The following is a 13,255-nucleotide window of genomic DNA, read 5'->3' on the forward strand; positions in this document are numbered from 1 at the left end:
TCATCTTCCCTTCACTGTCTGATTTATGGCAGACATTTTTCTATAGGCTAATCCATAATCTAAAAAGATTTTAGCCTCTCCTCCTGAAAGTATGGCCAGCATTTTCTTTCATCAGCTTGATACAGTACAAATTCTTACCCTAATAGTGAAATGTTTCACTAAAGCTTGCCCAGTGATTGGGCAAAACTAAAACTTATTATAAGTCATCCTAGGGTCCCCCCTGCTAGGTAGCCTCCCTGGATCTGTGGGTTGCAGTCTGATTGTCCTTTGCTTTATATCTAGTATCCACTTATGAGTGAGTACATACCATGTTTGTCCTTCTGAATCTGGGTTACCTCACTCAGGATGATATTTTCTAGTTCCATCCATTCTCTTGCAAATTTCATGCTGTCATTGTTTTTCTCTGCTGAGTAGTACTCCATTGTGTATATGTACCACATTTTCTTAATCCATTCTTCAGTTGATGGGCATCTAAGTTGTTTCCAGCTCCTGGCTATTATAAATAATGCTGCTGTGAACATAGTTGAGCATGTATCTTTGTGGTATGATTGAGCATTCCTTGGGTTTATGCCCAAGAGTGATTTGGCTGGGTCTTAAGGTAGATTGATAACCAATTTTCTGAGAAACCGCCATACTGATTTTGACAGTGGTTGTACAAGTTTGCATTCCCACCAACAGTGGAGGAGTGTTCCCCTTGCTCTACATCCTGTCCAACATAGACTGTCATTAGTGTTTTTGATCATAGCCATTCTGACAGGTGTAAGGTGGTATCTCATAGTCGTTTTGATTTGCATTTCTCTGATGACTAAAGATGTTGAGCATTTCCTTAAATGTCTTTCAGCCATTTGAAATTCTTCTTTTAAGATTTTTTTTTTTTGCTTTTTTTTTTTTGGTTTTTCGAGACAGGGTTTCTCTGTGTAGCTTTGCGCCTGTCCTGGAACTCACTTGGTAGCCCAGGCTGGCCTTGAACTCACAGAGATCCGCCTGGCTCTGCCTCCCGAGTGCTGGGATTAAAGGCATGCGCCACCACCGCCCGGCCTTTTTTTTTTTGCATTTTTAAAGTATGTGTATGTGTGCCTGTGTTTATGAGCATGTGAGTTACAGGCAGTTGTGAGTTGCCCGATGTGGATGCTGGAACCAAACTTACTGTTGTGTATATATCACCATGTCTAGCTTGAAGATACTATTTTGTTTTCTTTAATTTGTTTTTCATGTTGCACATTTGGAAATAATCTAAATGTAAAGAGAGCAAACATTCTACCGCTTTTCTGTCCCTGGCAGTCGCCCACTGCTGTTGCCGAGGCTGGAATCTCAGCCTTCTGTTCACTCCTAGAGTCAGCAAGTGGATACAGGGGACATTATCTTCGGAATGTCGATAGTTCATGGCTGTGAGATTTCCACCCTCTCTGAAGTTCCAGTCTCTTGAGTTGTGGTTAGCGTTTCTCTGCTGTCTTCAAAAAGATGTTTTGGGGCTGGAGAGATGGCTCAGAGGTTAAGAGCACTGACTGCTCTTCCAGAGGTCCTGAGTTCAATTCCCAGCAACCACATGGTGGCTCACAACCATCTGTAATGACATCTGGTGCCCTCTTCTGGCCTGCAGTCATACATGCTGTATACATAATAAATAAATAAAATTAAAAAAAAAAAAAAAAAAAAAAAAAAAAAAAAAAAAAAAAAGATGTTTTGTCTGGCTTTTTTGGATGTTGATTTCTAAAGATTTGTAACTAACTTCTCACTCTTTGAGAGAAGTAAAAAGGATTTCTTTAGCCTTTTAAATTGTTCCCATTGAAAACATATCAAACTCTTCCTCTATGTTCGTATTACATATCACTAAAACAGTTCTTGTTTCTACACACTTTTTTTGTTGTTTCAGTATCACTAAATACAAAGAACATTAATGTTTCTCATTTTACCTGATCTCTCAGCTGCATTTGACTTTGTTAATTACTTGTTTCTTCTTTTCCTTTGGTTCTCATACTACTACACTGTCTTGGTCTTTCCCCTGCCTGTGGTGAACTCTCCTCCTTTGCAGACTCATCTTCTTTGGCTTGTTCTGCAAATGCAAGGTTTTCTTCAACTTTTTTTTTTTACTGCTGACTTTTTGGCTTCCTAGCCCCAGGAGCTTCTAAAACTATCTTCTCTTTGAATTCCATCTTTGTTAGTGACCCACTAAGAGCATGCCTTCAATTACTACTTGTACTTCAGTATTGCACAAATTTGCAACTGGGGAAAAAAAAAAAAAGCTTCCAACCACCAATTCTGTTTGCCTAGTTATATCCATACTATGCTTCACACTCAAAGAATTTATGATCTATTTCTGTTAGGAAAACTAAAGACTTAAAAGTAATCCATTAACAAGGTATATGTGTGAAAATATCATAATGAAACCCATTGTTCTGTACTAGACTGAAAGCTTATTAATAAAATAATCCATAAAAGCTCATTTCCCTTATGCATCGAGTCTATAACCGAGTTCTTAGATATCTCTTGAACTCATGTTTCCTTATCGACAACTCGGCTGCCTTTTTCTGTGCTAGGGATTGACCCAGCCACTCACTGGTGTTAAACACACACTGTACCACTTCCTATGACCCCATCCCCTCAACTACCTATCTGAGTAAGCTACCCTTACTTTTCTGTAGCTCAGCACCGGGGTCACTTTCTTTTCTTTTGGCTCTGAATTACTCAAAAATACCTTACTATTTTCAGATAGACTGTTGCTTGCTCTTTTTGTCGTTGTTGTTTTCTTTTGAGACTCTTACTGTGTAACTCAGGCTACCATTAAAGTCATGCTCTTCCTGCTTCAGTTCCCAGTTGCTGGGGTCATGGTTGTCAACCATCATTTATGTTTCCCCTCTGCTGGGACTGCCCTCTTTGAAACCCCTCCTTTCCAGATTTCAGTTCAATTATCATATGCTCCTTATTACCCCTCTTACACGTTTTTATAGCTCTGTTTACCACTGTTACATCTTTTGTGGTTTTAAAGATTAGTATTAGATATTAAGCACTAGAAGAATAAGGACCAGGAACCCTATATTTCTAGTCATTGTGTTCCGTAGAACTTCATATAGGTGTGACATCTAGTAGACTTTCAGTAAATTTGCCGAATGCACTGATCCGTTTTCTCTCTGCTCATAGCTGAAGTGAAACGTGTTGGAGATACACTCTTGGGAATGGCAACACAGTGTGTGCAGGTGAAGAATGTGGTTAAGACCTCACCTCAGACTCTGTCTAACCTCTGCCTCAAGATCAATGTCAAACTCGGTGGCATTAACAACATCCTCGTCCCACACCAGCGGTATGAACTCTTATTCACTTGCTTTTGTCAAGGTAGCCTGCTGTGGGTTGGTGAAAAGACAGGAGCCCTCTCCAGACAGAGTGACCGGAACAGAAGAGGGAGGAGACCAGAATGGGGTCTGGGTAGTACCAGCCAGGGCAGACTCAGTCCCTCACCATTTTGTTTTCTTTCCTTGCTCAGCTCTGCTGTTTTTCAACAGCCAGTGATTTTCCTGGGAGCAGATGTTACACACCCCCCAGCTGGGGACGGGAAGAAACCGTCTATCACAGCGGTGAGTGATTCTTTTAACTCTGAGTTCCATACCCAAGTCTTGTTCTCTCAGGGCACCGTCCCTGTGACCCGTTAACCTAACTCTGAGTGGCACCTTCTGGAGGAAGGAGGATCTGGGAGTTAGGGTAGGGATAATATAGCCTGTGGCCAGAAACTTGGTCTCTCAGTCACTCTTTCTCTACATTTTTGTCTTTCTTTTTCACTCCAGTTTTGGGGAGGGTGCTGTGGGATGGTCTGTATGTCAAATGTGTTGCTGATTGGTCAATGAATAAATCACTGATTGGTCAGTGGCCAGGCAGGAAGTATAGGCGGGACTAACAGAGAGGAGAATGAGAGAACAGGAAGCTGGATGAAGGAGACACTGCCAGCCGCCATAAGGACAAGGAAGATGTAAAGTACCGGTAAGCCACAAGCCACGTGGCAAGGTATAGATTAATAGAAATGGATTAATTTAAGCTACAGGAGGGTAAGGAAGTGACTATGTATCTCTTCTCTGGAATCTCTTTTAAAAGAATTACTTTCAGGATTGGCCTTTCTTTTACTTCTGCTTCACTTTGACCATTGATCTATCAAGCAGATTAACTGTCTCTACTCCTTATGGTATCTGGAGCACTTAGTTTTTTTTTCCTTTCCCTTTTATAGTGAGTACCAGACCCAGAACCTTGGTCTACTAGGAAAGCATTTCACCTCTGAAGTAGAGAGTCTCATCCCTAGGGCACTTAATTTGACAGGAACAATGAAGAAAAAAAAAACAACATAAAATGCAGCTGCATGAATGTGGATCAGGAGTTCAAGGTCATTCTTAGGGCTCATGTCATTCTGATGGGCGTAGGTATTTTCTGTGTATTGCAAGGGCACTGAAAGCAATCATTCTTACCACATATTAAGGGAATCTGCTTTTGTAGCAGAACAGACTGAAACCAGTGTTTGTTGGATCTTAACCCCTACTCAATCTCTTTGCGTGGAGACCAGATAGGTACTCTGATGCCGAGACTCCTGGTCTAGGAACACATCAAATGAGCTCGTCCAGTTATGCAGCATTCTTTCCTAGCAGTCCTTTCCCACCCCCGTTACGTCACAGCAGGAGAAGGGGTGTTTAGAAGCTGTTGCTTTCTCTTTGTTGTCAGGTGGTCGGCAGCATGGACGCACACCCCAGCCGCTACTGTGCTACCGTGCGCGTGCAGCGCCCCCGGCAGGAGATCATTGAAGACTTGTCCTATATGGTGCGTGAGCTGCTCATCCAGTTCTACAAGTCCACTCGCTTCAAGCCCACCCGAATCATCTTCTACCGAGATGGGGTCCCTGAGGGCCAGCTCCCCCAGGTATGGTTCCTAGTGGCTGGTTCATTTTCTTGTTGAGGCCAGAGGACTGCTTTTCAAAGCTAATGGTGCTGGGAGAGGCCGTGAATCACAACTGAGGAGTAGAGTAGTAAGTATCTATAGACTTTTGTTTCAACCCTATTTCTCAGTGCCTTTTGGTAGTTAGTGTTGAAGACCATTTAGACTAGTGGTTCTTTTTCTTTCGAGACAGGGTCTCACCAGTAGCTCTGCCAGGCCTGGAACTCACTATGTAGGTCAGGCTGGCCTCAACTACAGAGATTCCCTGTCTCTTCCTCCTGAATGCTGGGATTTAAGGTGTCTGCCACCATTTGCAGCCAGACCAGCGTTAACATACCTGAATATCACCTGGAACCTAGTTTCATATAGCCTTATGTTAAAATTCAACTGTTTTCACTAAGCAATCAGCAGCTATTAAGCTCCTGAGACTTCTATGCCTTCATTTTTTTACTTATCAGTTATCATAGTGGCCATATGAGATAATTCTTATTAGTAAAATCAATAGATGTGGTAAAAATGAGACTTAAGGGTGTTACAAACTTGTTGAAGTCTGGTTTTAGCTCATTTCAAAGTTCATCATTTTCTACCATACAAATAATTCTTTTTGTCTGTAGCCCATGTTGGCCACACGCTTATGATTCCCCTTCTTCCACCTCGTCCATGCTGGGGTTCTAGGTGTGCACCATTATGCCCAGTTTATAAACGTTTTTTTCTGTTATGTTCCTTGAGATGGAACCCAAGGCTGCGTGCATACAAGGCACACAATTTGCTTTAAGTTATAGTCTAGTCTCTACCTGTTTTGACTTTCTGTATCTATTGCCTATTGCAGCGTATATATTTTCTTATAATCCTGATATGGTTTATTTATTTTTTTAATTTATATTCATCCTCTTCTGTATCCACTTCAGGAACTGTATACATCTACTCCTCTCTGGTAGTTCAACCCTGTCTACTCTTAGAAATCTTGATCTTAAATTTGGATTATTTATTTATTTGGTTTTTTAAGACAGGGTTTCTGCATATAACAGCCTTGGCTGTCCTGAAACTCAGTCTGTAGACCAGGCCGGCCTCAAACTCATGGAGTCTGCCTGCCTCCACCTCTCAAGTGCTGGGATCAAAGGCATGTGCCACCATTCCTGGCATCTTAAGTTTGGATATTGTAATTTTTGGTGTCTTCTCTGTAATTTTTGGTTCTGTGTCTTTTTTTTTTTTCTTTTTTCTTCTTTTCCTTCTTTCTTTCTTTTTTTTTTTTTTTTTTTTTTGTTTTTTGAGACAGGGTTTTTCTGTGTAGCTTTGCGCCTTTCCTGGCTCTCACACTGTAGACTAGGCTGGCCTTGAACTCACAAAGATCTGCCTGCCTCTGCCTCCCGAGTGCTGGGATTAAAGGCGTGCGCCACCACCGCCCGGCTCCTTCTTTCTTTCAAGACAGGGACTCACTATGTAGCTTGGCCTGGAATTCACCATGTAGACCAGGCTGGCCACAAACTCAGAGAATTGCCTGCCTCTGTCTCCTGAGCATTAGGATTAAAGGTGTGCATCACCATACCTTTCTAGTTCCACGTCTTAATGTAGTTCTGTAAGATCTCTTTTCATGGAGACCAGATAGGTACTGTCTTTTGAGGCCAAGGCTCCTAGGTTTTCTAGGAACATATCAAATGAATATGAGTATAAGGACCTCTCGTTTCTAATTGTTGAGCATCCGCTTATGAAGCTTATGTGCAAAAAGCCATATACAAGTTGTAATGTTTTTAGTTCAGTGGTGCCTTTGAACTCACCAAGGACCATGTGTCCTTTTCCCCCTCTTTACCTTGTGCCTAGATCCTTCACTATGAGCTGCTTGCCATTCGAGATGCCTGCATCAAACTGGAAAAAGATTACCAGCCTGGGATCACTTACATTGTGGTGCAGAAACGCCATCACACCCGCCTTTTCTGTGCTGACAAGAATGAGCGAGTGAGTGAAGAAGTGTGGAGGCCACCAATACCCTCCTCCTGTCTCCTTTACTTTGAGAGAGAAGTCTTGAGAGAACGTCTGGGAATTTAGTGGTTTTTCCTGTGTGTCCTCCCTGGCTGTTGTCCCCATGGCTTTTTGGCCCATCCTCTACCACTTTTTTTCCCTTAGTGCCTCCTCCTCCCCTCCTTCCCTTGTACTTCCTCTCCTCCTCCTAGCTCCCTGGCCTAGACCCTATATATATATATATATATAGACCAGCTCCCAGAGAAGGGAAAGGGAACTACCATTTATTGAACTTCTCCTATGTGCCAGACCCTGTTCAAGGAGTCTTCCTCACAGCAGCTCTGTGAGGTAGGTACTAGTAGTATCTCCATTTAACCTCAGAAAGGTTAAATGACTTGCTAGTAAATAGCAAAACCAGGATTCAGACACTTGACTTTAGAAGCCTATTGTCTCAAGACCTAGTTCCCTGTGAGAATAGAAACTTCTTTGTTCTTGGAATTCTCGGAGAGAAAGAGTAAAATCCAGCTAAGGCCCTAGTCAGGGCCAGGCAGGTCTTGGGATCTTGGTTGTGTTTGTCTCTACAGATTGGGAAGAGTGGAAACATCCCTGCTGGGACCACTGTGGACACCAACATCACCCACCCGTTCGAGTTTGACTTCTATCTGTGCAGCCATGCAGGCATCCAGGTAGCTGGACCGCATGGGTCCTGGGGTTTTTATTGGGTCAAGGCTTAGTTGGTTATCCCTACTGCATCTAGAATATGTCTTACAGCCTTGTACATTAAAAGCGGAACTATTGTTAGTAAGCCCCTAGGACACTTGCAGGTCGCTTTATAATAGTTTTGTGTCTGTGTCTTCATGGGGGAGTAGGGTATGGTCATCCAGCCTGCCACATTCTTAATTAGTATTGCACTTTTGTCAGCGGCCATCCCCTTTGCCCAATCACGGACTACTTCCCACTTTTTTTTCCTAGGGTACCAGCCGACCGTCCCATTATTATGTCCTGTGGGATGACAACCGGTTCACAGCAGATGAACTCCAGATCTTGACATACCAGCTGTGCCACACTTACGTACGATGCACACGCTCTGTCTCCATCCCAGCACCTGCCTACTACGCCCGCTTGGTGGCTTTCCGGGCACGATACCACCTGGTAGACAAGGAGCATGACAGGTAAAGGCTGGCTGCTTTCCTTTTGCTTCAGCCTCTCGCGCCGACCCTTTCCACTTCTGTTGGAAGAAGGAAGTGAATGTTATCCTACCTAAACCTGGGTTGGTGTTTTCTCTTAATTTGGTATGTGAATTGGCACTGTAGGGATGGGTGGGGGAATTAGCAGCAGTTCAGTTTACCTGGAAGGACTTTCCATATTTTTCTTTTTTCAGTGGAGAAGGGAGCCACATATCGGGGCAGAGCAATGGGCGAGACCCCCAGGCCCTGGCCAAAGCTGTGCAGGTTCACCAGGATACTCTACGCACCATGTACTTCGCTTGAAGGCAGAACGCTGTTACCTCACTGGATAGAAGAAAGCTTTCCAAGCCCTGGGAGCTGTACCACCCAAATCCAGAGGAAGCAAGGAAGAGGGAGGTGGGGTCGGGAGGCATATAGAAGACCTTGTTTCTATCTACAGAGGGGATCTAAGGGTGGGAAGAGGACCAGCAAGACAGACTACCAGCCAGAAATCTGATAGCAACCTCATGTCCTCCCCCGCCTTCCCATCGTGTTACATCTGACCCCACTGGACCAAAAGGGGCAGCATTAGTGCCCACCATACACACAGTTGTCTCGTGTGACTCACAGTGCTAAAGACTCATGCTTGACAGCTTGCTAGGGTCGGCTCTGCAGTCCTGTGGTCAAATGCTGGTATGTTTGGGTTTGATAATTCTAGATGAGAAAGTGAGGGGCTTGAGAAAGCGGGTGGGAGGAGGGAAGGAATTTTTAGGAGCCTTAATCAGAAAAGGTCTAGATTTGTTTAAGAAGAAAAATGAAAACAGACTCAGATCAATATTTTAGGATACTAGATGTTTTCATGGGTTCAGAATCCAGTTTGTAGGGAGATTTTTAATGCTAATGGTTTGGGTTGCTCCTCCCCAGCTGCCACCCCCCCACCCCCCAATTATTCCTCTCCATATTTTCTACCCCATATGCCTCTTCCCTGACAGACATCCAGCCCCTAGTAACACTTAAGGCACTATGGCACTTAGCTCTGAAGTGACACGACCCTGTCTTCCTTCCGCCGGCTGGTGGGTAACAGTGCCTTCCCTGTAACGGTAATGCTGCAGAATTGCAACCTTTTGTACCTTTCTTTGTGGGACGGGGTGGGGGGGAGAGGAGGTCGGGAGGGAGGGAAGAAATATCCCAACGCCAGCAAGCCTCCAGCTAGAATGCCAGCTATCTTTCATTTGAAGGAATTGACTTCCATATTCATTGAGCTTTTAAAAAAAGGTCACACCCTCAAGATGGTTAAAATCCATTGACATTTGCACTTTCAGACATGACAAGTCTCCGAGCTGCTGAGATGACTGGCCCTTGGCCTTCCCCTTTAGCTCCCCCTTTTCCTTGGCCCCACCCCCCACCCTGCCAGGTCTAGAGTTACTGTGGTAGCGTTCCTCATGCTTGGCTTCTTTCCCCCTGATGATCAAGTCTCTTTTGTTTCAATATTTCTTAACTGGGGTGTCTCATAACAAAAGATCTTTAGGACTAAAATAAGAAAACAGAAAACTAAATGTTATTTTTATACCATAACTTGAGTCTATTGCCAAAATCTGGAAATCCCTCTCATACTGGATGAGTTTGCATCCCAGAAGCATGGAGCCATCAGAAGGAACTGTGGCCCTGACTTGTATTCTGGCCTGGCTAAGTAGGGGGTGGTTGGCTCCCTAGGGCGAGGCTCAGCCTCTGCCCTCTCTCTCTCTGCAGACAGTACCTCCACTGCCCCACCCTTTACTCTTTCCTGTAAGTGAATCTTCCCTGTCTCTGGACTGGACTGTCCTTTGATCCTTTGACTAACAGAGGTTCTAGCATGTCCTCTGGACAGGCTGGAGAATTTTGCTGCTCCCTATTGCTTCTGTTTACACAAATGAATTTTTCTTATTTCCCACTAGGGCATGTGAGTGGGTGGCATAGGCTTTTCTTTTTCTCCCCATCTCTCGAGATCCTGGGGTTCAGCTGTCTTGCAGGACTGGAAAAGAAGTGGGTTCTAGCTTTGTCCTTGCTGACTTGAAGCAAGGCGCCCTCTTTCTTTGACTGTCCTTCTTTCCTTCCTGCACGACTGCTTGGGATGGGGAATTTGAACTTTGGTGTACACAGTCCCCTTCTAAGGAGCCTGAGCTTAGGTTTGCCGTACTCTGGGGATGAAGCCATGATATTTTAGATCTAGCCCAGGCTTAGAGGCCAGCTGGAGAAAGGAAGGTCTGAATCCTGGCCTGTGGAGTCAAAACCTCTCTCCAGTAGTCCTTGTACAGACCCAGATTTGCTATGCAAACAGTCCAGGTTCAGTTGTGGCTGGCTCCATGGCTTAGTAACTACCCAAAAGGTAGCACAAACATTCCTTGTGGAAAAAGCCCAGGACTGTTTAGTAGTTCCTCCTGTACTTTGTTTTCTGCTGGCACAGTATGGAGTGCCCCATGGGCACAATCCCAGCCGAAGAACAGAACAGAGGGCTCTGGGAAGAGGCAGCTCACTGGAGAGCCTACATTTCTTACACAAGTGCCTAAAGAGAGTGACGCCAACACTCCATCTACCCTGTCCATCGCCTTCACATACAGTCTACTTCTTGTTCCGTCACCCTTAGGGGAGGGAGCTCTCCACAGACGTGTGCTGTCAACTGGGGTACATTTGGGGGCTTGGATAAGGGCACTATTCCTGGAGGGTCCAATCATTCACCAGCATTTGCAGATGCCCATAGGGAGCAGGTGACTGTCACAACTCCAGCAGCAAGTTTTTGTTCTCTCCTTTTTTCTTTGCCTCACTCTCTCCAGTTGGGTTTCAAGCTAGGGATTGGAAAGCAGTTTTAGTCCTTTGGTATTTATGTGCCATTCAAGAAATAAAAGCAAGAGAATACTGGGCATGATGGCCCATGTCTGTAATCCTATAATCTCAGCAATAAGGCTGAAGCAGAAGATTCGCAAGTTCAGGGTCAGCCTGGGCTGCTCAGTGAATTCCAGGCCAGGGTGCACTACATAGCAAAACCATGTCTCAGAAAAAAATAAAAAGGAAAATCGAGAAAAGTAACGTGGGTAATACAACTTCTTGCTGTGATTAAAAAACAAAACAAAACAAATCCTTCAGATTCAACTGCTCCGGACCATGTGGGTTCTCCTCATTCAGAGGCGGTGTGCACGCATTAAAAGTAGTGTTGCCGCACGGCTCAGCTCGTTTGGGTTTGGTTTGAGTGGTGCGTGGTGCCAAGCTCCACGGAGGCACTGGGAGGAGTCAGTCCACCTTCACTTCGATCTCTCTCCTTTCCCTCACCCCTCTGTTGGCTTCCCTTTTCCTCTTCTGGCTTTCCCTGGCTTCCTTTTCCCTCTTCACTCAGCTTGCTTGCTGGCTGGCCTGCCTGCCTGTCTGCCTGTGTGATAATGAATTCTCTGCATGGCCGCAATGATCCCACTGTTAGTTGGCAAGGTCAGGCTTTGCTCATTGACTACAGAAGACCAAAAACGTGTTTCTCATGCCCAGGGTGTTAACCCTGGGTTGCACTGTCCTCAAGCTTACAGTAGGTCAGACCAGCAGGCCTGTCTAACCGACAAAATCAGTAGGGTTTCTGGCAGTTTCAACACCTCTCCATTCTGTGGAACCGATTGCTCTCGTTTCTAGTGCTGCTGCTTTTTCTCACTACCTGGGGCCTCTCTCTGCTGAGAATGTCCTAGAGTTGAACTACTTGGGTATTAAAGAGTAGCCGGCTAGAGGATGGATTTAGAAGAGAGTGAAAAGAGAATGGAGAGAGTCTGGATAAGAGGTGGTAAAGGAGAGCGCTGCTTTGTATTCAGTCCAGTGTGAACATCGGTTGAGGTGCTAGTGCCGGCCACCTGGGATAGGCCTGGAGCTACTGTGATTGGGAACGTATGCTTGGAATATGACTACAGTTGAACATAACTAACCTAAAAGTATGGAACTACTCTAAAAAATCTAGTTCTCAACTGTAGCATAGTTTCTCTATGGCCTCCTCTTTGGCTGAGCAGCAATGTTTTTGGACAGTTTTCTTTTTTAACCAGAATTGTGGGAATGATGCCAGGGACACGGTTTTCTTTGCTGGCCCATGGAATGTCTACAAGGCTGCTCAGTGTTGTAGACCTGGCATCAGGCATCACAAAGGAGGATGAAGTTTCTTCCCTTTCAGGGTAGAAGAGTCACCTCTCACCTAGCCAAAAGGCAGTTTTGGGAATTTATGTCAGGAAAGGTTTTGTTTTGTTTTCTAATTTCCTAGGCTTTGGATAACCCAGGATGGTAGTTAAGATGCCTTCCTTGGGCAGGGGTCATGGCAGGGATATGCAAGGCAGTCTTTGCTACTTGGCCTTCTAAGCAGACTGGGAAAGAGGGATTCTCTGGTTTTCTCTTTCTCCCCACTTACTAGGACTTGCCTTCTCCCTGAGCCAGGAGAGAGGCTGGGTTGGTGCTCTCCCCTTACTCTGCTCCTACTGACTTAGAACCTCTGGCTGCTGTACGATAGCCCAGGAAAGGGAATGGAAAGAATGGGCTCAAAACAAAACAGAATAATGTAAGGAAGGCAGATTTCCTTCCTTAAAAAGGGAAATCAGAAAGTCTCCAAGAATTGTGTAAGTAAAGACAATGTGTCTCAATGCACTGAGTCCTCTGGTGTCATAGCAATAAGGAAGAATGAAATGACTTCCTGTGCACACAGTCCAGCCTGATTGGTGTATGATGTTGTACTTAGCAGCCATGTGGTGGGCATGTGTGACTACTCTGGGTTTCACTTTATTTTCTAAACTTTTTATTCCTCTCGAGTCCAGCATGGATGGGGAAGTCCCTCGAGCCCCACGGCTGTACTTGTTTGCGATGTTTCCCATTGAGACTTGTGTTCGTGTCCTGCTTTGAGCTGTCCCTTGTCCCGTCCATTGTGAAATTACCCCAGCAGCTGTAATGTACAGTTCCTTCTCAAGCAACAGCAGCAGCAGCAGCACAATTCTGTGTTTTATAAAGACAACAGTGGCTTTTATTTCTAAAGTTCAGTCTCTGTTTTTTTTTCCCCCTACCAGCAAAATAAACTGTTGGGATTAAAATTACATCTCCAATAGGCTTTAGGATGGAATAATAGATTGTCGTGTAATCGTACTTCACAGGGTCTCTGTATTCTTCATTTCACAAACATGCAAAACTCTGTGCCAGAAGTATTGTTGAAGAAGATAGGCACAATTCAAAACTGATAAAAACAGATG

The 13,255-nt window shown here is 44.6% G+C and overlaps 1 protein-coding gene across 4 annotated transcripts in view; it reads left to right on the forward strand.

The window, feature by feature from the left end:
* Positions 1 to 13,035, forward strand: part of Ago1 (argonaute RISC component 1) — a 37,689-nt gene extending 24,654 nt beyond the window's left edge. For all 4 annotated transcript variants that reach the window (XM_052716462.1, XM_052716463.1, XM_052716465.1 and 1 more), the window contains 7 exons: positions 3,139 to 3,298; positions 3,479 to 3,569; positions 4,696 to 4,890; positions 6,724 to 6,858; positions 7,446 to 7,547; positions 7,834 to 8,033; positions 8,243 to 13,035. In XM_052716462.1, the coding sequence (XP_052572422.1) occupies positions 3,139 to 3,298; positions 3,479 to 3,569; positions 4,696 to 4,890; positions 6,724 to 6,858; positions 7,446 to 7,547; positions 7,834 to 8,033; positions 8,243 to 8,351 (992 nt within the window). In that variant the 3' untranslated portion in view covers positions 8,352 to 13,035. The remainder of the gene's footprint in view (positions 1 to 3,138; positions 3,299 to 3,478; positions 3,570 to 4,695; positions 4,891 to 6,723; positions 6,859 to 7,445; positions 7,548 to 7,833; positions 8,034 to 8,242) is intronic.
* The last annotated feature ends 220 nt before the right edge of the window (positions 13,036 to 13,255 follow it).

The sequence above is a fragment of the Peromyscus californicus genome, unplaced genomic scaffold, assembly GCF_007827085.1.
Source record: "Peromyscus californicus insignis strain IS unplaced genomic scaffold, ASM782708v3 Scaffold_5__1_contigs__length_169319896, whole genome shotgun sequence".
NCBI lineage: Eukaryota > Metazoa > Chordata > Mammalia > Rodentia > Cricetidae > Peromyscus > Peromyscus californicus.